Here is a 22,086-nt window from a genome sequence, read left to right as displayed (position 1 = left end):
CCATGAATATTCAGTGTTGATTTCTTTTAGGATTGACTGGTTTGATCTCTTTGCTGTCCAGGGGACTCTCAAGAGTCTCCTGCACTCTGCCTTTTTTATTTCCCAGCTCTCACATCTGTACATGGCTACAGGAAAAACCATAGCTTTGACTATACGAACAAAGTAATGTCTGTTACTTACTGTGCATTCTTTGAGGCTTATACGTTTTGACTGGATAATAATTCAGGAACTGAGTTCTCTACCACAGTGTTAAGGATGTAGCAAAGTTGCTTTTTTGTAGTTGAACTGCAGTATACTTTCTATGACTGACCCCTAAATCTTATACTGGCTAGTTGTGAGGCCTTAGATTTTCCATCAGCAGTATGAGGCACTTGGATTTTTTTTTTCACAGTTCATCAAGTGGTGGAATCTACTAGGTCCTTAGTTCACTGAGGTTCTATCTAGCTCTAACAACAGCAGCAATTTATTGAGCACTTGTGGCTCAGACAGTAAAGAATGTGCCTGCAGTGCTGGAGACCCAGGTTCAGTCCCTGGGTTGGGAAAAGCCCCTGGAGGAGGGCATGGCAACACACTCCAGTATTCTTGCCTAGAGAATTTCATGGATAGAAGAGCCTGGCAGGCTACAGTTCATGGGGTTGTAAAGAGTCTTGCAAGACTGAGCTTTTTTCAGACTGTCATTCTGTGCAGGTACTTTACCTGAATTTATCTTATTTACTCCTCTCAATCACAGTGAAAGAGATGGTGTTACCCCAGTTAAGGAAACTGAGGCTAAGTGAATCTATCCATAAAATGAATAGGCTGATTCAAGATTCAGATTGATGTTTCTGACTCCCAGAGAGCCTGATGTCTTTAGCCATTATACGATTTTTAAGTATGAATATATGGCTTACCAAATTACTGTTAAATTATAAATTTTTCTGGTGAATACAGTGGGAGTCAAGAGGACTGAATTGGGAGGATTCTTGGAGAAATGATTTGAACTATGTCTTAATATTACAAAAATCTGCCCTTTCCAATCTAGTAACCACTATCCATGGGGCTGAAATGTAGTCTGAATTGAGATGTGCTTTAATTGGAAAAGTCATACTAATATGAAAAAAAGGAATGCAAGACTTCCGTGTGTGTGTGTGCTGAGTTGCTTCAGTCTTGTCTGACACTGCGACCCCATGGACTGCAGCCTGCCAGGCTCTTCTGTCGATGGGATTCTCCAGGCAAGAGTGCTGGAGTGGGTTGCCATGTCCTCCTCCAGGGGATTATCCCGACCCAAGGATTGAACCTGCATCTCTTTTCTCTCCTGTATTGGCAGGCAGATTCTTTACCACTTGCACCACCTGGAACTCCATAGTTTTAAAATACTGATTACATTTGAAATAACCATTTTACTTAAATGTACTTAGAAGTTTGAAAACTAGATGATGGCTCAGATTATAATTTATGCTGGATAGTTATGATTTATACATCCTCAGTTGTTAGCTTTATATTATTGGTTATGTTAGGTATTTGGGGAAATGTTTGAAATGCTTATATATATATATATATAATGAAACTTCCTGTTCAAATTTTGTGAAGATGTGGCACCTTTTGGTAATATTCGCATGGTAGTTATCAAAGGCTTGAAAAAATTCTTTGGCAAATGTTTAGCTAATAGTAGTAAGTTCTGTTGTGATGTTTGTATGAAGTTTTCTTGAACCAAATCTTCATAAAGAATAGCTTGAACAAAACAAAATTAAGCAATGCAAAGCATTATTTCTGTTAACCTGAACATTTATATTTATATGTACAGTAGTCTCTTCAGTTTATTTTTCCTGACATTAAAGAGGCTGAGAAGCCATGACAAATTGAACCAAAATTAAATCTATGTTAAATATCAGTTGTTATAACTTGTCTTCCATATTCTGGCCTCAGCACTTTTTGCTTAGGTTTTTGGGGAGCGTAAATAGAGGTCTCCCCCACTGATAACTGATATTTATAGTTATTGTTGCCAAAGCTACATGGCATTTCCCTGTCAGTATTTCTTAAGAATCAGAAATTTCATCTTTCAGATTCTTGTCTTTGTGCCTTTCCTATTCTGTTAATTAATAGTAGTAAAACAACTTCTTGGCAGTCCAGTGGTTAAGATGCCGCTCTCCCAGTGCAAGGGGCAGGGGTTTGATTCCTGGACCAGAAACTAAGATTCCCATAGGCTGCACAGCACTGCCCGCCACCTCCCCCAGAATAAAACTTCTTTCTTGATTCATTGCTTTTTGCCTTAATAGTTTTTTAGGTTATTTTCAAGCCATGTTTTCTAGTGACTTGATATATATATAAATAGTATGTTAGTAAACTGTCAGTAAGTATTTGTTGAATGAACAAATGAATCAGTCGTTCTTGGTTTCTGGACACTGACTTGTTAATCTTTGTATAAATACAATGAAAAGAAAGTGAAAGTGAAGTCGGCTTCTCTGTCCATGGGATTTTTCAGGCAAGAATACTGGAGTGGGTTGCCATTTCCTTCTCCAGGAGATCTTCCCGACCCAGGGATTGAACCTGGGTCTCCTGCATTGTAGGCAAACGCTTTACTGTCTGAGCCACCAGGGAAGTCCATAAACAAAATATATACAAAACTAACTTCATTATTTCTGAGTTTTGTTTCAAACTAAACTTAAAAAAATTTTTTTTAATGCATTGATTCAAGTTAAGATACTGTCTCAGAACTTATGAAGTGAAGTGTTAGTTGCTCAGTTGTGTCAAAGTCTTTGCAACCCCATGGACTGGGGCTCACCAGGCTTTTCTGTCTGTGGAAGTGGGTTGCCATTTCCTTCTCCAGGAGATCTTCCCAACCAAGGGATTGAACCCTGGTCTCTTGCATTGCAGGCAGACTTTACTGTGTGAGCCAACAGGGAAAATACAGGACTAAAGTGAACTTCAACTCTTGGCAAAAAGAAAGTCATTATAGTTTAGTGTGGCCATTTGAAACCTGCAAGTCTTTCCATTTCAGAAACTGTTTGATATTATAAACTTGTGAAATTAATAAGCCTAGAAGATTACTAGTATGTATTAGTAGATATTTATGTATTTTTATGAAATCCTCACATTTTCATTGCCATTTTTCATTCGGAACAGTTAAATTAACAGTTAAACAGTTCTAATGGATGATGAAGGCTTGCTTTGTGTAATTTTTTTCCTTAATAGAACCTGATGCATAATGATGCAATAATTTCTGTAATGCATAATGTAATTAGTAAATTTGTGAACTTTATTTATAGCGCATGTGTCCATTGATTTGTAGATATTGTTCATGTTCGGTAGCAAAGTTGTGTCTAACTCTTTGCAAACCCATGGATTATAGTATGTCAGGCTTTGTCCTCTGCTATCTCCTGGAGTTTGCTCAGATTTATGTCCATTTAGTTGGCGATGCTGTCTAATCATCTCATCATCTGCTGCTCCCTTCTCATGTTGCCTTCAATCTTTCCCAGCATCAGGGTCTTTTCCAGTGAGCTGTTTGTGGCAGGTGGCCAAAGTACTGCAGGTTCAGCTTCAACATCAGTCCTTGCAGTGAATATTCAGGGTTGATGTCTTTTAGGATTGACTGGTTTGATCTCCTTGAAGACCAGAGGACTCTCAAGAGTCTTCTCCAGCACCAGTTTGAAAGCATCAATTGAAAGCATCAATTCTTCCGCTCTCAGCCTTCTTTGTGGTCCAAGTCACACATCCGTACAGGACTACTGGAAAAACCATAGTTTTAACAGTACTGATCGTTATTGGCAAAGTGATGTCTCTGCTGTTTAATACACTGTTTGTCAAAGCTTGTAGATCCTTTAAAGAAAAGTATATTGTTTGAAGTTAAGAAAATTTTGATTGCAATTGCACTCTTGAATGTGCTTGTTACTGGGATCAAATTACAACTCAGATCTCTTAGGTGTTGTATGTAAACATTAAACACAAGTTTATTACCTAGAATGTGGATTTGAGGTCTCTAGAGATGGAATAATTGAAAAGATGTGGGGTGTGGTTATGTATATATATGTGCTGTCTGGAAAAAGTGCTGACTGACAGTATTAAAGCTATATCTCAACTCTTTAAAGAGACTTATATATGCATATGCAAATATGTAGTTTCATTGAGCATATACAGACTTGTTTTATTATAATTAAATCCCCCCCTCCCACCCCTGCCCTGCACATTTGGATTCCCTTCACTCTATCTGTCCATCCACAATCCATCATTTAGGTAGCCTGTTCATAGCCAAGTAGACATCATGCCAGATTTTTTTTCATACTCCTAGAATGTAATAGATACAAGCTGAGATAAAATTGTAGCTGTTTCTCAGCACTGCTCTATAAAAATAGGATAATCTAATGTCTTGGCCACTTTCTCTGGGAATGTAGTTTTTTTTTTTAATGGTTACATGTTTCACATAATTACCATGAAATTCAGCCATCTGTAGTTAATAAACACTTTGTTTCAAACATACATGCCACCCCGTGTATGCTTTCATTGGATAGGTTTCAAAGAGTAACAAGATAGCTTGATGGAAGGGAGATTTATCAGTTAACTGTAATAAATGTTAACAGATTACACTCCAAAGGCTTTTTTTTAAAATTTTTAGTATTTTCTCAGTCAGTGAATCCCAGCCCTTTTACATCCTTGCCAGAAATAGACTTTATTATAATCTTTCATTTTTGCCAGTTTATTGGGTGTAAAGGGTTATTTGATTGCAACTTTGATTTGCAAATCCCTGCTTGTGAATTTTAATGTATGCTGGCCATTTGGATTTGCTTTTCCATAAATTGCTTGTTTTTCTCCCTTTTATTTCTGGGATATCCTTTTTCACTTTCTGAGATTCCTAGGATTCGTTGTCCCCAAGAAAAAAATGCAGAAAAGCAAAATGATTGTCTGAGGAGGCCTTACAAATACCTGTGAGAGAAGAGAAGCGAAAAGAAAGGGAGAAAAGGAAAGAAATACGCATTTGAATGCAGAGTTCCAAAGAATAGCAAGGAGAGAGAAAGCCTTCCTCAGTGATCAGTGCAAAGAAATAGAGGGAAAGACTAGAGATTTTTTCAAGAAAATTAGAGATACCAAGGGAACATTTCATGCAAAGATGGGCTTAATAAAGGACAGAAATGGTATGGACCTAACAGAAGCAGAAGATATTAAGAAGAGGTGGCAAGAATACACAGAAGAACTGTACAAAAAAGATCTTCACGACCCAGATAATGGCCAGACATCCTGGAATGTGAAGTCAAAGGGGCCTTAGGAAGCATCACTACGAACAAAGCTAGTGGAGGTGATGGAATTCCAGTTGATCTATTTGAAATCCTGAAAGATGATGCTGTGAAAGTGCTGCACTCAATATGCCAGCAAATTTGGAAAACTCAGCAGTGGCCACAGTACTGGGAAAGGTCAGTTTTTATTCCAGTCCCTAAGAAAGGCAATGCCAAAGAATGCTCAAACTACCACACAGTTGCACTCATCTCACACTCTAGCAAAGTAATGCTCAAAATTCTCCAAGCCAGGCTTCAGCAGTATGTGAACCATAAACTTCCAGATGTTCAAACTGGGTTTAGAAAAGACAGAGGAAGCAGAGATCAAATTGTCAACATTCACTGACCTGCCTCTTGAGAATTCTGTATGCAGGTTAGGAAGCAACAGTTAGAACTGGACATAGAACAACAGACTGATTCCAAATAGGAAAAGGAAGTACGTCAAGGTTGTATATTGTCACCCTGCTTCTTTAACTTGTATGCATAATACATCGTGAGAAACGCTGGGCAGGAGGAAGCACAAGCTGGAATCAAGATTGCCAGGAGAAATATCAATAACCTCAGATATGCGGATAACATCACCCTTACGGCAGAAAGTGAAGAAGAACTGAAAAGCCTCTTGATGAAAGTGAAAGCGGAGAGTGAAAAAGTTGGCTTAAAACTCAACATTCAGAAAACTAAGATCATGGCATCCTGTCCCATAACTTCATGGCAAATTGATGGGGAAACAGTGGCAGACTGTATTTTTTTGGGCTCAAAAATCACTACAGATGGTGATTGCAGCCATGAAATTAAAAGACGCTTACCCCTTGGAAGGAAAGTTATGACCAACCTAGACAGCATATTGAAAAGCAGAGACATTACTTTGCCAACAAAGGTCCATCTAATCAAGGCTGTGGTTTTTCCAGTAGTCATGTATGGATGTGAGAGTTGGACTATAAAGAAAGCTGAGAGCCAAAGAATTGATGCTTTTGAATTGTGGTGTTGAAGAAGACTCATGAGACTCCCTTGGACTGCAAGGAGATCCAGCCAGTACATCCTAAAGGAAATGGGTCCTGAATATTCACTGGAAGGACTGATGTTGAAGCTGAAACGCCAATACTTTGGCCACCTGATGTGAAGAGCTGACTCATTCGAAAAGACCCTGATGCTGGGAAAGATTGAAGACAGTAGGAGAAGGGGACGACAGAGGATGAGATGGCTGGATGGCATCACAGACTCAGTGGACATGAGTTTGAGTAACTGGGAGTTGGTGGTGCCGCAGTCCATGGGGTCACAAACAGTTGGATATGACTGAACGACTGAACTGAACTGAGGACTCATTGTAAGAGTAACCCTTCTTTGTCTGTAATCTGTTAACTTTATGGTATCCCTGTCCATAGAGAAGTTCTATTTTTTATGTACTGAACTATTATTTCCCTGTTAAACAGACTTCTGGGTGTCCAGCCTGGTTAAGACAGCCAGTGTCCAGGTTATACATATAATTCCTTAGATTTGCTGGTAGTGTTGTATTCATTTATGTCAGGTTTACTACATTAAAACTTATTTTGATTATTCATAGGCAGTTGTGCTAGCACCATGTATTACATAGTCTCTGTTTTAAAAAGATTTTTTTCTGTTTTTGCACATGCTCAAATTAGGTACTGTCTGGGATGGGAGGAAAGGAAGATGTCCAGCATTTGGGAGAGATGGGTCCCATTCATTGTTGATAGAACCTTCTGAAAATTGTTCCCAAAAGTCTCGGGTGCTCTGGGAATACCATAAAAAGTCTGTAAAGGAGGATATTGTGACTTGCTTCTGGGGAGATAAAGCTAGTTAGGAGTCTTATTTTCCTTACCTTACCGCTTTGGTCCCTCTCTAGTTTTACCTACCACATAATAAGTAATGGATCTGAGACCAGTCTTAACAGTAAAACCAGTAATACTGCACACTTAAGTTTTTTTCCTTTCTCTAATAAGTTCTCTCTGTATCTGTTAACCATATGCACAGTCCAGAAACATGAAGTGTTTATTGTAAATTCTTTATAAATTACTTGACATAAAAGTTCCAGAAAGAATATCTGGTATTTTGTTGGGGAGAGGAGTAGTTTTAAGTACTTCTAGCATGTCTTTGAGTGCCTGGAAATAACCTTAATTGAAGAAGCTTCAGCTCCTTCAGTTTGCAGATTGAATGGGACCCTTATGTGTAAAATTGTTTAGGTAAATATCACCACCTAGCTCCGGGAGTCCTTAAGTCAATTTTCTCAACCTAATAGAGTTTCTCATCTGAATTATAAAACAGAAACGCTGTTTTTTTTCAGTTTTCCCAAGGATTGTGCATAGCTAGTATTTTTCTTTATGCCTGGGTGAGGAGTTAGTTCATTACACACGATGAATGCCTTAGTGATTGAACTATATTATATTCTCTTAGAACCCTGATTAAGAAATAGTTTGCTGTATTCACTTTTTTCTTTTTTTAATCCTGTAAAATGGATCATACAGGTGTAAAGTGCAAAAACAGGACAGCAGACGATTCTAATTATTGATAATGTTTTTAGGTACAAAAGTAAGTGATGGGTGAAGATGTGTGTATAGTTGAAATTTGGGTCTTAGAGTCCAGAGAATGGATTATTTTTCTGTAAGTAGATTTGGGAAATCAGTGGAAGAGTTATGCAATTTCTTTAGAATGGCATCAGTTGTAAGAAGCACTAAGAACAAATGTTGCCAATTGATCTGAGTAGTCATAGTTTTATCTTTTAGAACTCTTGTTGTATACTTAGTGAAAGATTATCTTTGAACACTTAAGATTCATAAAATGGAAAGTACAAGCAAAATAAATTGGCTGTGACATCTTTATGTTCAGATGATCGTGTTTCTTACAATATTTTCCTCAGTGCCATGGAGAGCATTGATGTTGCAAGCATACATTAAAAGAGCTCTCCTCTATTATCTCCAGGATTTTCTTCCAAGAATTTTCACTCACTCTGCAAGTTTTGATGCTGGTGCTTTCTTGATTTTATCAGAAGGTGTCAACATAACAACCTTCTGGTAAGAAACCTAAATCCTTCCTAAAATGGTACTTCATTGGTTTGCAGATTGAATTATCAAGGGGTTGCAGTCAAGTGCCACAGAAAATTGCAAGCAAACCAAGTTTGAGCATGCTTAACAGTGACATTTATATCCTGGCAGCCATTCAGCTGTTTGCTATTTTAAGATGCCATCAATTCTAGGAAGCATCCTGATTTTAGGGACTCAGAATGTTAGAATTGATGAGCTGGGAAGGTAGACTGGGGCCAGAGAATCACGAAACTGATAATTGATCAAAGAATAACAAGTGAACATCCATTTTGTCAATTTTTTAAAAACAAAAACCTGAAGTCAGATTTTTCATAAATTATGCTATTAACCTTTTCCTTTCTCAGGGGTTACGTTTTTGTAATTACATTTACCTGCAGCAGTGAACTTTAACTGTGGAGGCTGGGAAAATGGAGAGTGTACCCAGTCAGAGGAAAGGCCCTATAGGATCTAACAAACTGAAGCCTGTCCCTCTTAATATATTGAGAATTTATTTTAGTTTATTTTTAAAATATTTTATTGAAGTATAGGTGATTTACAATGTGTTGTGTTTCTGTTGTACAGCTAAGTGTAAGTGATTTGGTTTGCATATATATATATTTTCATATTCTTTCCCCTTATAATTTGTTACAGGATATAGAATATAGTTCCCTGTGTTATACTGTAAGACCTTGTTGTTTTTCTGTCCTGTATATAATAGTGTGCATCAGCTAGTGTCAAACTCCCGATCCATCCCTCCTCCACTCTACTCCCCCTTGGCAACCACAGGTCTGTTCTTTGTCAGTTTATGTTCAGAAATACAACATTTATTTATTTAGAAATGCAATATTTTATCATAAATTTGCTTCAGTAATTGAGCCATCAATTGTAATGTCCTAGTTCAGTTCCCTCAGTCGTGTCCGACTGTCTGTGACCCCATGAACCGCAGCATGCCACGCCTCTGTCCATCACTGACTCCCGGAGTCCACCCAAACCCATATCCATTGAATTGATGATGCCATCCAACCATCTCATCCTCTGTCGTCCCCTTTTCCTCCTGCCCTCAATCTTTCCCAACATCAGGGTCTTTTCCAGTGAGTCAGCTCTTTGCATCAGGTGGCCAAAGTATTGGAATTTCAGCTTCAACATCAGTCCTTCCAATGAACACCCAGGACTGATCTCCTTTAGGATGGACTGGTTGGATCTCCTTGTGGTCCAAGGGACTCTGAAGAGTCTTCTCCAACACCACAGTTCAAAAGCATCAATTCTTCGGTGCTCAGCTTTCTTTATAAACTCTCAGATCCATACATGACCACTGGAAAAACCATAGCCTTGACTAGATGGACCTTTGTTGACGAAGTAATGTCCCTGCTTTTTAATACACTGTCTAGGTTGGTCATAACTTTCATTCCAAGGAGTAAGCGTCTTTTAATTTCATGGCTCCAATCACCATCTTCAGTGATTTTAGAGCCCAGAAAAATAAAGTTAGCCACTGTCTCCACTGTTTCCCCATCTGTCTGCGATTAAGTGATGGGACCGGATGCCATGATCTTAGTTTTCTGGATGTTGAGCTTTAAGTCAACTTTTCCACTCTCCTCTTTCACTTTCATCAAGAGGCTCTTTAATTCTCCGCTTTTTGCCATAGGGGTGGTAATGTCCTAACACATTGGAAAAGATGACTGAAATGTAGTTAATTTGACTGTTGTGCTAAATAAATATAACCTTTTTTTTTTAAATTTCATGCCACTGATCCTGAGAAAGTCTTTAAAGAGGAGAAACTGGAATAGATCTTAAATTTTATAGGAATACTTGATCAGATTTGAAGGAGGCAGTCATGTGACTGTGAGAGTTTCTTTGCTTGCTTAGGAGAATAAAATGATGGTCCTTTGCTTTTACCACTTGGGATTAGAGTCATTAAAAACGTAGACTTCTGTGGTGGTCTTCTCTGATGGTCCAGTGGCTTAAGACTCTGCCCTTGGGGTTCTGTCCTTGGTCAGGGAACCAGATTCCACATGCCACAGCTAAAGATTCCAAATGCTACAGTGAAGACCTTGCGTGCTGCCTCAAAGACCTGACCCTGCCAAGTAAATATTAAGGAAAAAATATAGTTTCCAATTAGGAAGATTATTCTGTTTCTTGATGGCCCTTTTGCTCAGTCTATTGATAATCAGTAAATGCTTCTAACAAGAATTTTGAAGTTTAAGACTTAACGGCTTTAGGGTTTTGGGGTATGGGCTTCCACTTACATCTTGTTTTAAGGATTTAAGCTGTAAGACTTCTGTTAGTAGTTTGCTGAGTATTAAGATTTTTTTAAATTATTGATTGATTTACTTATTTTAGGGGGAGGCTCTGCTGAGTCTTCATTGAAAGCACATGCTTTATCTAGTTGTGGCAAGTGGGGGCTACTCTATAGTTGGGCTTTTGATTGTGGTGGTGGCTTCTCTTGTGGACTCTGGGATACTTGGGCTTCACTAGTTTCGGCTCCCCAGCTTTAGAGCACAGGCTCAGTAGTTGTGGCACACGGGCTTAGTTGCTCCATGGCACTTGGGCTTTTCCTGGACCAGGGATTGAACCAGTGTCTCCTGTATTGGCAGGTGGATTCTTTACCACAGAGCCACCAGGGAAGACCCTGAATGTTTTTTTAAAGTTTCTTTTTCCTTCTTTATAGGACAAGTAAATTTTGTGTTGTAATGAATTGCAATAATTGGAGGTCATTACAGGATTTTGAGAAGCCTAAGTAGCAAGTGAATTTGAAATGACACTTTGCAGGCCAAGTAATTTTTTTAGACTAGTATGATGTGTTCCTAATGAATTTAGTGGGAATGTTTTCAAAGGGATTTATGGATCTCTGTAGATTTCTAAGCCATCACTCAAGCAGAGCCTCTGATAAATTGATCAGTATTTTAAACAAGGTAGGTAAATTAGATTTTGATGTTTTGTTCTGGGACTTTACCTTAAATAGGCTTTTTAGGAAAGGTGCCTTATTTCTTCAAAATAGTATTGTTATCAGACTTGACTTTTTGGAGTTTAAAAACATGAATTAGCAAAAGCATTCTATTATTTAATTTATAAGGATTTAATGGAAAGTGTTCCAGACAGAAGATGAGGTTTTTTAATATTTATTTTAAAAAATAAATATTTTGTGGAGTCTTTAGTTTCAGCATATGGGATCTAGTTTCCTGACCAGGGATTGAACTCGGGCCCCCTCCATTGGGAGAGCAGAGTCTTAGCCACTGGACCACCAGGAAGTCCCAAGATGAAATTTTAGGTTCAGCATTTATAATCTAGGGAGTAAAACTTGGGGGCTGTATATATGTGTATAGTTTCAGCTTCTCTTTCTTTGCAGTGAGAATGAGGCATCTGGAAGGTCTTAAAAAGAAATTGTGGAATCTGGAAGGTCTGCTTATTTTCCGAGTGGCTTTCCCATAGCCAGGGTCCGTAATTCATCTGTTCTGACTTTTGACTGTATAACCTCAATCTTTCAATTCCTGAAATTCATTCATATCATGTTTATTGTTAAACTATAGGATTTCCCCCCCTATGATTCAGTTCAGTCACTCACTCGTGTCTGACTGTTTGCGACCCCATGGTCCACAGCACTCCAGGCTTCCCTGTCCATCACCAACTCCCGGTGCTTGCTCAAACTCATGTCTATTGAGTCAGTAATGCCATCCAACCATCTCATCCTCTGTTGTCCCCTTCTCCCTGTGCCTTCAGTCTTTCCCAGCATCAGGGTCTTTTCCAATGAGTCAGTTCTTCGCATCACATGGCCAAAATATTAGAGTTTCAGCTTCAGCATCAGTCCTTCCAGTGAATATTCAGGACTGATTTCCTTTAGGATTGACTGGTTTGATCTCCTTGCAGTCCAAGGGACTGGCAAGAGTCTTCAACACCACAGTTCAAAAGCATCTGTTCTTCGGCACTCAGCTTTCTTTATGACTCTCACATCCATATGTGACTATTGGAAAAACCATAGCTTTGACTAGATGGACCTTTGTTGGCAAACTCTGCCTTTTAAGATGCTGTCTAGGTTGTTTCATAGCTTTTCTTCGAAGGAGCAAGCGTCTTTTAATTTCATGGCTGTAGTCACCATATGTAGTTATTTTGGAGCCCAAGAAAATAGAATTCTCTCGTGCTTTCCATTGTTTCCCCATCTATTTGCCATGAAGTGATGAGACCGGGTGCCATGATCTTTGTTTTCTAAATATTGCGTTTTAAGCCAGCTTTTTCACTCTCCTTTTAAACTTTCATCAAGAGGGCTCTTTATTTCCTCTTTGCTTTCTGCCATAAGGGTGGTGTCACCCTTATGATTATCCTAATCGAATTGAAAAACCTGTTTTTCAGCTGTAGTGTTCTGTAACTTGAAAAATGTGTGTTTCAGTTAGGCAGATATTTGGAGCCCGCACTTTGTTCTTTCTATTGGCTATTTAAGCTCCCGCCTAAAAATTACCAAATACCTTGTCTTTTTTTGGTCTTTTTTACTGTAGCTTTAAAATAAATTTTAGTATTTGGTATGGATAGTGTTTTCTTGTTTTTCCCTACCATCATTTACAAGTTGTCATTTTGAATGCTTTCTTGTTACTAAAGTGCAACTTCTTATTCCCTCAACAGAATTACAGTCCTTAGTGTTTCAGTGGAATTCCATTTAAATGTATATTGACAAGTTTAAAATATCAAGATGTAAAAATGAGATGTGGTTTACATTTTTCTAAATATTCTAATTCATTAATTAAGTTTTACACATGTCAGCACATAGGTTGTGTGCAGTTTTTGTGTTGTTGAGGGTACTTCTAGGACTTTGCTGTTGTTAGTAGACTATTTTTTTGATTTGTTTTATTTTTCAGCTGTTTATTTTTAGCTAGAAAGGAAAATTAATTTTGGTTGACTTGGGACCTTACTGAATCTTTGAGTTGTCTTTAAAATTTTTATTTTAGGTTACTTTATTTTGAATTGCTTTAGAAAAAAACAGTTCTTCAATTAGTTCAAGTGCTCAGATTTTCCTCCTATTCTCTTCATCCCTCTCTTACTCCTGGTTTACATATAATTTTTGGCATTCCTGAGTTTTGACTGTATAATGCTTTTTTTCATCAGGGATGGCTTCCTAAAACGTTTTGATTGTACTTTAAATATGTTAAAGTGCCTTGTCACTTATCCATGATTATTTTAAATTGTAGTTAAGAGATTCAACTGTAAATATATACCCAGCTGTATGAATGAACAAGTTAAGGGACCATTTTATGATGGCTTGAAATCTTCTGCGTTTGTATATACATGAAGAGAAGAAAAGTAAACGTCAGAGTATTGAGAAATAGGTTTCTGGGCCAGATGAGTATGAATAGGAAGAGACCAAATCCCCAAAGGCTGGACTAACAAGGAAGAGAGAAGTTAGGGATACTTAGTCATAAAATCGTGTGCAGGAAAATGTTGCCATTGTTATTTGGCATTTCCTGACTCTCATTTTGGCAGAGACCTAACCCTGCCATCTCTTTGAGTATCTAGGAAACACCATTATTCTCGTGAATTGAGAAGTGTTTACTGTGTTCTGTATCAGTGTGTCAATTTTATAGAGATCTGACCATTAGAAGTTCTTTATCACAAGAATCTAGGGTATGGGGATTAGAATATGTCCTTTAATTGTTCACTACAGTCCAAATACACTTTATTTGGGTATCAAGTTTTTACTTTATTTAATCTCATACCTGAAAGGTACTAGCAATAAGAGTAGGTTCCAGAGTTATCTTTTTTCCTATAAATGTTAAAAATGTGTGCGCCCAAAGCTGATGCTGATGTTTGTGGTGTATGTAAAGTAGGAGTGGGGAGAGGTATAAGCACTGATTTTTAGATAGGAGAAGATTTTTATTATAACAGTAGAATTTTCCAATGATTTGGAGCTCTGGTTGAACTTACCCAATATACAAATTATATAGAAATGATAAAGATTAATGGAACATTTCAAACACTTTTATTTTTGTTTGTTAAGTACTAGGAGGCATTAGTGAAAGTTTGGCTGATCTCCTATGGAAAGATATGTCTTACTCTAATATTTATGAATTTGGTAATTCTCAGTTTTTGAGAAAATATTCCTTACCTTATAAATTCTTTACCTTACAAATGGCAAGAGTATAATAAAGAGAGATTTGCTGGTGACCAAATGATTGCTGAAAGTAGATGTGCAGATAAACTAGTAGAAGTAGAGACTGGCTGAGAAGTCATTGTTGTAGTGTGATGAGAAAAATCACAGCTTCAACTGAATGGCATCTCTACCTTTGAGAGGAGAACAGTCTTCAGAATTGCAAGTCAGGAGCTACTACTGCACTCTGGAAAGTATCTTTGAGTTTTAGGCCTTGCATGAAGATATATGCATTGAAATGCCCCATAGCACGCAATTAAATCGATCACAGGCATTTGGAGCTGAAGGGTGATCCAGGCAAAATTACGGAATCATACAGTTGAGTAGCAAATGTGGGAGGAGGGCATTGAGAGACTAGATACATGACTTACATATTTTGTGATTGATCATCCTGCATTATTAAAGAAAGTAAAATGATTTTTCAGCCTCATCTGTTACCTTCTCCTCTCTTAAGACTTTTCTTTAGTTCCAACGATTTTCCGAGGTGGCAGTGCTGATCTATTTACTTTTGGTTTTTCCACTGTCAGTTTGTTTCTTAGTCTTTAGTTTGCTAATTTGCTTAAAATAATATCTGACACATAGTATTTAAATATTTTTGGAAATTGATGAGGACATGTTTTAAAGAAGTACTACAAGTTTATGTGTGTATTTATTTAGCTAGTTGATACTGTATATTATGGGGTCTAGTACTCTTGCCTGGGAAATCCCATGGACGGAGAAGCTTGGTGGGCTGCAGTCCATGGGGTCGCTACTAGTCGGACACGACTGAGCGACTTCACTTTCATACATTGGAGAAGGAAATGGCAACCCACTCCAGTGTTCTTGCCTCGAGAATCCCAGGGACGGGGGAGCCTGGTGGGCTGCCGTCTATGGGGTCGCATAGAGTTGGACACGACTGAAGCGACTTAGTAGTAGTAATAATAAGAAAAGAATTTAAGTGCCTAGTGGTTCAGAGTGTGTGACCATTTGGCAAAGGTTGAGAATATTGCAATTCTGATTGACAGTAATACAGTGTCATTTAATATCTGTTGTAATCATGAAAGAGAGGTTAGGTAATCTGCAGGGTCAACACAACTCATAAATGATGGACATGGAAAGCAAAACCTGATCAGCCTATTCCAAGCTCTGAGTTATCAGTATTCCATATTGTCTTTGTATCTCTAATATAGTGGTTTAGAGTTAAGGTAACATTTAATTGAATATTTCCTTTTAATTTTTTTACAGGGATTTATCAAAGATGTTCATGAAGACTCCCTTACAGTTGTTTTTGAGAACAAGTAAGTTATTTTTTATTGATAGAGATCCTAATTTTGACGGTTGGTAGTGCCAAACTGCTGCTTTTGGATATTCCTTTTGCGATCGGAAAATGAAGGTGCTTTTGGGTGGGGGTTCTTTGGTTTGATTATCTTTTTGAGTTAAAATGATTTTTAGTTCTTGATGACTTCACCTGGTTTTTTGCTCACCATTCACTTGTCACTTTTTCCAAGACTCCTTTCTTTGCCAAATCACATGTGAACAATGAATCAGTTTTTGCAAGAAAGATGGCATGGATGTAATTATAACATGCATACTTCTTAAAACCCAGAATTTTTAAATGATACTATATAAGGCCTTCCAAATGCCATTTTAGCGAAATAAGTATATTAGGCTGCCTTAAATTGCTTGATTAGTCTTAAGGAATAATAAACAGTTTCATAGATATTGCAAAGGTTAGGTAAAGGGCTAAAAATGTCAAAGATGTGTGCTAAGCTTGGTTAGGAAGGATTATAAAGAAGCACTGTATAATTGAAGGTCAGAAAAGAATTGGGCAGCTTTCCCTTTTAAGCTGTTTCTGGAACTACGTGAAGAGCTATCTGCCCAACAGCTGTTTCATGTAGAAACAAGTGTTGAGAAGATTCCTGTCTTTGAGCATCTGTTATTTAGACAGTAAAGATGAAAAGAAAGCACTCCAATATCTTTTACTTGTCTCTTTTTTGCCCATCGTTGGCTTATAGAAGCCCATCGGTTCAGTTCAGTTCAATTGCTCAGTCGAGTCCGACTCTTAGAAGCCATAGGAATATATTATGTGCTGTTGTACCTCCCAGGCATATGAATGATTTATTAGAACCTAAAATAGGAAAGCATTTTAATTTTATCAACTTAGTTATAAAATATAGCACACAAAAAGCACAGCTAAAGCAGTAGTTTTAATACATTTGTATTTACTACAAAGATTAAAATATGTTTTTCTAGGTTTTAATTATATGTGTTCATTGTAGAAAAGAAATTGTAAGAAAAATAAATCTTTTTGTAATTTACTGTTCAGAATAATATTGACTAGTTTTCTATATTTCTGTGAACATGTACACTAAAAAGGAATTATGCAGTTTATATTTTATAATCTTTGGAATTGTGTTCCTTTGACAGGTCATTTAGTTGTAAAAATGTTTGCAGCAAGTTGATCACTGTAGCAGTGATGAATGACATTTTAAATCTGAGTCATTACTATGAGCTTAGCCTTTTTCATTTGCAGAATGATGTGTGTGCTGTCACCTTAGGATGAATGATTAGGAAGGTAGTATGTAATTATTATCAGTGACGTTAATTACCTATGAACTTCATCAAGAGCTATGCAAAATCTGTTCTAGCTCAACATTCTGCTTAGAAAAAGTTTTCAAGCAGAGGTTGTTTTTTTGGGGGGAAAGCTAAATGATTGATTTGAAAAATTTACAGTGCTAACCATAGACTATATAGCTTCTATATTAAGGAGTATTAGAATAGTATATATTAAAGTTCATTCATTTTCTAATCCTTCAGTTGGCAGCCAGAACGCCAGGTTCCATTCAATGAAGTTAGATTACCACCACCACCTGATATAAAAAAAGAAATTAGTGAAGGAGATGAAGTAGAGGTATGTATTTATAAGTTTATTTTCTTGTGTACCTATTTTTTTGTTTCAAATAGATATTCTTGTAGGAAAATCTGTTAGCTGATAGAGAATAAGTCTAAATTCCTTTTTTCTATTCTTCCTATTGGTAATGGCTGTGTAATGTAGCAGTACTTGAGTTTTGGAGACGGAACTGGGATTAATATCTCAGTGCTACTGTTTTTAGCTTTATAGCCCTGGTCAAGTTTGTTTTTTTTAACCACTAGAATAAAAATAATTTGAGAATTAAAAATGATAGTGCATTTGAATTGTTTTCCACAGAATCTGGTGGAGAGAACCATATGATGTTGGTCATTATTTTCCTTTTCTTTTGCTAATTATTTTGTCTTCAGCGTTTTCCTCAGTATTTTTGTAAAATGTTAGTATTTATCCTTTATTATAGTGATCATTAATATAGTTCATATGTAACAATGTGAAATGTTGTAATAAGCATACTGCCTTTTTGAATATTCTAATATTCAGAAAGATTTAAAACAGAAAAAAGCAAAAATCACTTCCTAGATTTAAAATCCTGTATTTCATGGTTCACATATTCCCAGGCTCTTCCTTTTCTCTCTTTTAAAAAAATAAAAATTGTATTTCTTTGTATCTTGTTTTTGTCACAGTTAGTAGCTCCTGAATGTCTTCAGTATATATTTATTTTTGATTAAGATGTATGCTCTTATGTGACAGGAATTTTGAAATAATTATGAAATAGAAGTATGAATTTGTTGGAGAGAGAAAATTTGATTTTTGATTTTTCAAGAAATTGGTACCTCCAAGGAGCTCAAATATGCTAACTGTATTTCTCACGAACAGTTGTCTTGATAGTGTTGAAAGATTTTCAAATGTCATTTGTGCCTAGTTTATGTAGGCTAGGGTGGGAGAACTGGGGACACAGGTTAATCTTTAGTGATGAAACAGCTGTTTAAATGTTTTTATAAACACTTAACAGTACGTACTTTGTGCCACACATTGTTCTGAGTGCTTTGCATATGAGCTAATTTAGTTACTTGCCACTTTTATGCTTCATAATTTTTTAAATGGTAAATTTTCTTTTGAGTTAATTGTAGATGTTATGTTGGAAAGTCAGTTTGTAGGACTTTAACCCCTAACTCACATTCTAAAATTCTGCCTAGATTTTAATTACTTGATCTAATTCTTCTGCTCCCCTGGAGTAGGAACTAGCAACCCACTCCAGTATTCTTGCCTGGAGAATCCCATGGCCAGAGGAGCTGGCAGATTACTGCCCATGGGATTGTAAAGAGCTGGACACAACTGAGCGACTAAGCATGCATTCTTCTGCTTTTGCTAAAAGCAAAGCATATTATAGGCTTCCCTCGGTGGCTTAGATGGTAAAGAACTTCCTGCAGTGTGGAAGACCTGGGTTCAGTCCCTGGGTCAGGAAGATCCCTAGAGAAGGAAATGGCAACCCACTCTAGTATTCTTGCCTGAAAAACCCCATGGACAAAGGAGCCTGGCGGACTACAATCCATGGAGTTGGACACGATTGAGCGACTAACACTTTTTTCAAAGCAGGTTATAACTTCATTGTGTCAGGGTGCCACATGTGTGGCGATCAGTTCTGTGAGTAGTGCTTTTCATATTTTAAAAAATTGTTGTTCAGAGAGTTATTGGTAATGTAAAGGCTCAGGTTAAAGGGAAGACTTGGCGGAATGCTGAGGGTATTGTTGTTACAGTATGCTTTCCTCAGTCTCAGAAGATCCTGTCCAGTTGCTGGACCATCTTTATGGCTTGGGCTCCCCTACCTCCCAGCCAATTGTATACAAAACTTTATTGAATGATTTGAAAATTAATGATTATGGGGTGTTTTCTTTCACTTTGTTTTATGGTTCAGTCTTGGGAAATTTTGTTCCTTAAAAATATGAGACTGGTGGTTTGGAATTAAGATGTTACTATTACTTTAATTTTTGAAAGTTCATATAAGGAAAAAGTTTAAAATTAATCTTGCCACCTGTGGATTTATTTATTTATTTATTTATTTTTAGTTTTTGCCACCATGAATTTAGGAATTTATCCTTAGGATGTGAAATGTTTAAGAACTATGGTTATTAGTACTTTATATTTTGAGCCATATAACTTTATGTAAGCTCCGCCTCTTTTAAATTCAGAGTCACAAAGCTTCATATAAAAAGTGAAATGATACAAAATTCCCTACGGTAACAAGTGAACTTCCCTCTAGTGTAGGCATGTTGGTGTGCTTATCTGCCAATCCCAGCTTAAATCTCATTTACCAAAGTTGAGTCTCTTCAAATTTTTTCTTTGCATTTATAAAGAATATGTGTTCTTTTTAAGTTAAACAAATTGGGAATACACCTTATTTATAAATTTTTGTGTTCAGTTAATTAATGTATTGTAGACATTTTCCTGTCTGCACATACAGATTTAACCTTATTTTCCTTATCACACCATGGTATTGGGTGGTACAGATGTATTATAATTAGAAAACATTGAAATTGCTGGGTTTTTTTTGCTTTTATTTCCCCCTCCCGCCCCCACCTCAAATCCAGATTTAGTGTTCTTATGTAAATCATCATCATATGGTAGTATTAAATCTTGGTGATTGATACCAAAATGTACCATTTTGTCCTTCAGAAATGATCCTTGAATGACCACTTCATAAGTTTGCTAATGCTCAAGATGTTTGCTCCTCATAGATCGACTGACTGGATTACTGTTAATCTAATCTGTAAGATTTCATAAATATGGTAGAAAGAAGTTGTTGTCTTTTATATTTTGTGAACCTTAAATGCTAGTGATACACAGTGTCTTTTTTATGACTGTTAGCTGCTTGTTCTGTTTATTGTGTTTTTATTCTTGATTCATGTAGTTTTTTATGTCAAATATGTTTATTTTATGGGTAAGCTTCTATCTGTTGTATATTGTGTTTTCTCCCAGGCAGTCTGTGCTTAGTGACTTTTGCCATTAAGAACTTATTTCTTCACTTATTCAGGTCTGCCAGTTTCCCCAGTGTGGCCTCCAAGATAACGCATTTTAGTAGTTCCACAGATGTGGGCCCCCTTTTTTGAATTTTTTTAAAGAGCATTTAGGTTTTTTTTTTTAACTTTTTATTTTATATTGGAATATAACCAATTAACACTGTTGTGATAGTTTCAGGTGTACAGAAGAGCAGCTCAGCCATACATACAAATGCATGTATCCATTCTCCCCCAAACTCCCCTCCCATCCAGACTGCTACAAACATTAAGCAGAGTTCCCTATGCTATCCAATATGTTGTTGGTTATCCATTTTAAATATACTGGTGTATGCCTGTCTATCCCAAATTCTGAAACTACCCCTTCCACCCATCTTCCTTTTCTAAGTCTGTGTTTCTGTTTTATAAATAAGCTGATTTGTATAATTTCTTTTGGCCACTATTCTCTTTCTGCTAGTTGTCAGTACTATAGTAGCAGTGAAAACAGCTGACACTGGGCTTTCTTGCTGTCTCTGTGGTAAAGAATCTTCCTGATAATGCAAGAGATGTAAGTTCAGTCTCTGGGTGGGGCAGAGCCCCTGGAAAAGGAGACAGCAACCTACTCCAGTATTCTTGCCTGGGAAGTCCTATGGACAGAGGACCCTCTGGTGGACCACAGTGCATGGGGGTCTCAAAAGAGTTGGACACGACTTAGTGAGCAAACATCTGACACTAACCATGAAATATATAATTAACTGACTTTTTAAACACCTATCTCAGTTTAAAATAAGTTTCTTGAGGGCCTCTTTGAAATTCTGTGAATATCTTTACTAACCTTTCCAAGTTTCCTATAGCCTGATGGTTAGGAAGTTGATAACCAGGTTAAGTTTTTGTCCTATATATTACTCTAATATATCATGCTATATTCGCAGGGTATTGTCAGTTTTGTGCCAGATTACCAACTCTTACTTTTACAGCTGTAGGAACCATTTCTTTTTGAAGAACGGAAAGATGACTTTGATTTGGCCATTATTAATTGACTTAGAACAGAAATGATACAGGAGGGAGTTTTTCATTAGCTATTCAGGCATTTATCTAAAGTCTTAACTGTATGACAGAGACCTAAAAAGACATTTCTCCAAAAGACATACCAATGGGCAACATACAGATAGTCACTTCAGCTGATTATTATTATTATTGTTGTTCAGTTGCTAAGTTGTGTCTGACTCTTTGTGAACTTGTGGACTGCAGCACGCCAGGCTTCCCTGTCCTATCTTGCAGAGTTTGCTCAAACTCATGTACATTGAGTTTGTGATGCCATCAAACCATTTCATCCTCGATCACCCTCTTCTCCTCTCGCCTTCAGTCTTTCCCAGCATCAGGGTCTTCTCCAGTGAGTCAGCTCTTTGCATCAGGTAGCCAAAGTATTAGAGCTTCAAGTTCAGCATCAGTCCTTCCAGTGAATATTCAGGGTTAATTTCCTTTGGGATTGACTGGGCTTGATCTATTTGCTTTGCAAGGGACACTCAAGGGTCTTCTCCAGCACCACAATTTGAAAGGCTCAATTCTTCAGTGCTCAGCCTTTGGTCCAACTAGCATATCCATATATGACTACTGGAAAAACCATAGCTTTGACTATACTGACCTTTGTCTGCAAAGTGATGTCTCTGCTTTTTAATACACTGTGTAGGTTTGTCATACCTTTTTTTCAAGGAGCAAGCGTCTTTTAATTTCATGGCTGCAGTCACCATCTGCAGTGATTTTGGAGTCCAAGAAAATACAATCTGTCACTGTTTCTGCTTTTTCCCCATCTATTTGCCATTGAAGCGATGGGACCAGA

The 22,086-nt window shown here is 37.2% G+C and overlaps 1 protein-coding gene across 3 annotated transcripts in view; it reads left to right on the top strand.

The window, feature by feature from the left end:
* The window catches only part of FXR1 (FMR1 autosomal homolog 1), a 71,595-nt gene that overhangs the window by 5,328 nt on the left and 44,181 nt on the right, over window positions 1–22,086 (top strand). For all 3 annotated transcript variants that reach the window (XM_052649643.1, XM_052649636.1, XM_052649651.1), the window contains exons 2-3: window positions 15,630–15,682; window positions 17,202–17,295. In XM_052649643.1, coding sequence (XP_052505603.1) covers window positions 15,630–15,682; window positions 17,202–17,295 — 147 coding nt within the window. The remainder of the gene's footprint in view (window positions 1–15,629; window positions 15,683–17,201; window positions 17,296–22,086) is intronic.

Source organism: Budorcas taxicolor, chromosome 1, assembly GCF_023091745.1.
Source record: "Budorcas taxicolor isolate Tak-1 chromosome 1, Takin1.1, whole genome shotgun sequence".
Lineage (NCBI taxonomy): Eukaryota > Metazoa > Chordata > Mammalia > Artiodactyla > Bovidae > Budorcas > Budorcas taxicolor.
The sequence above is the reverse complement of the archived record's forward strand: the minus strand, read 5'-3'. Positions and strand labels throughout refer to the sequence as shown.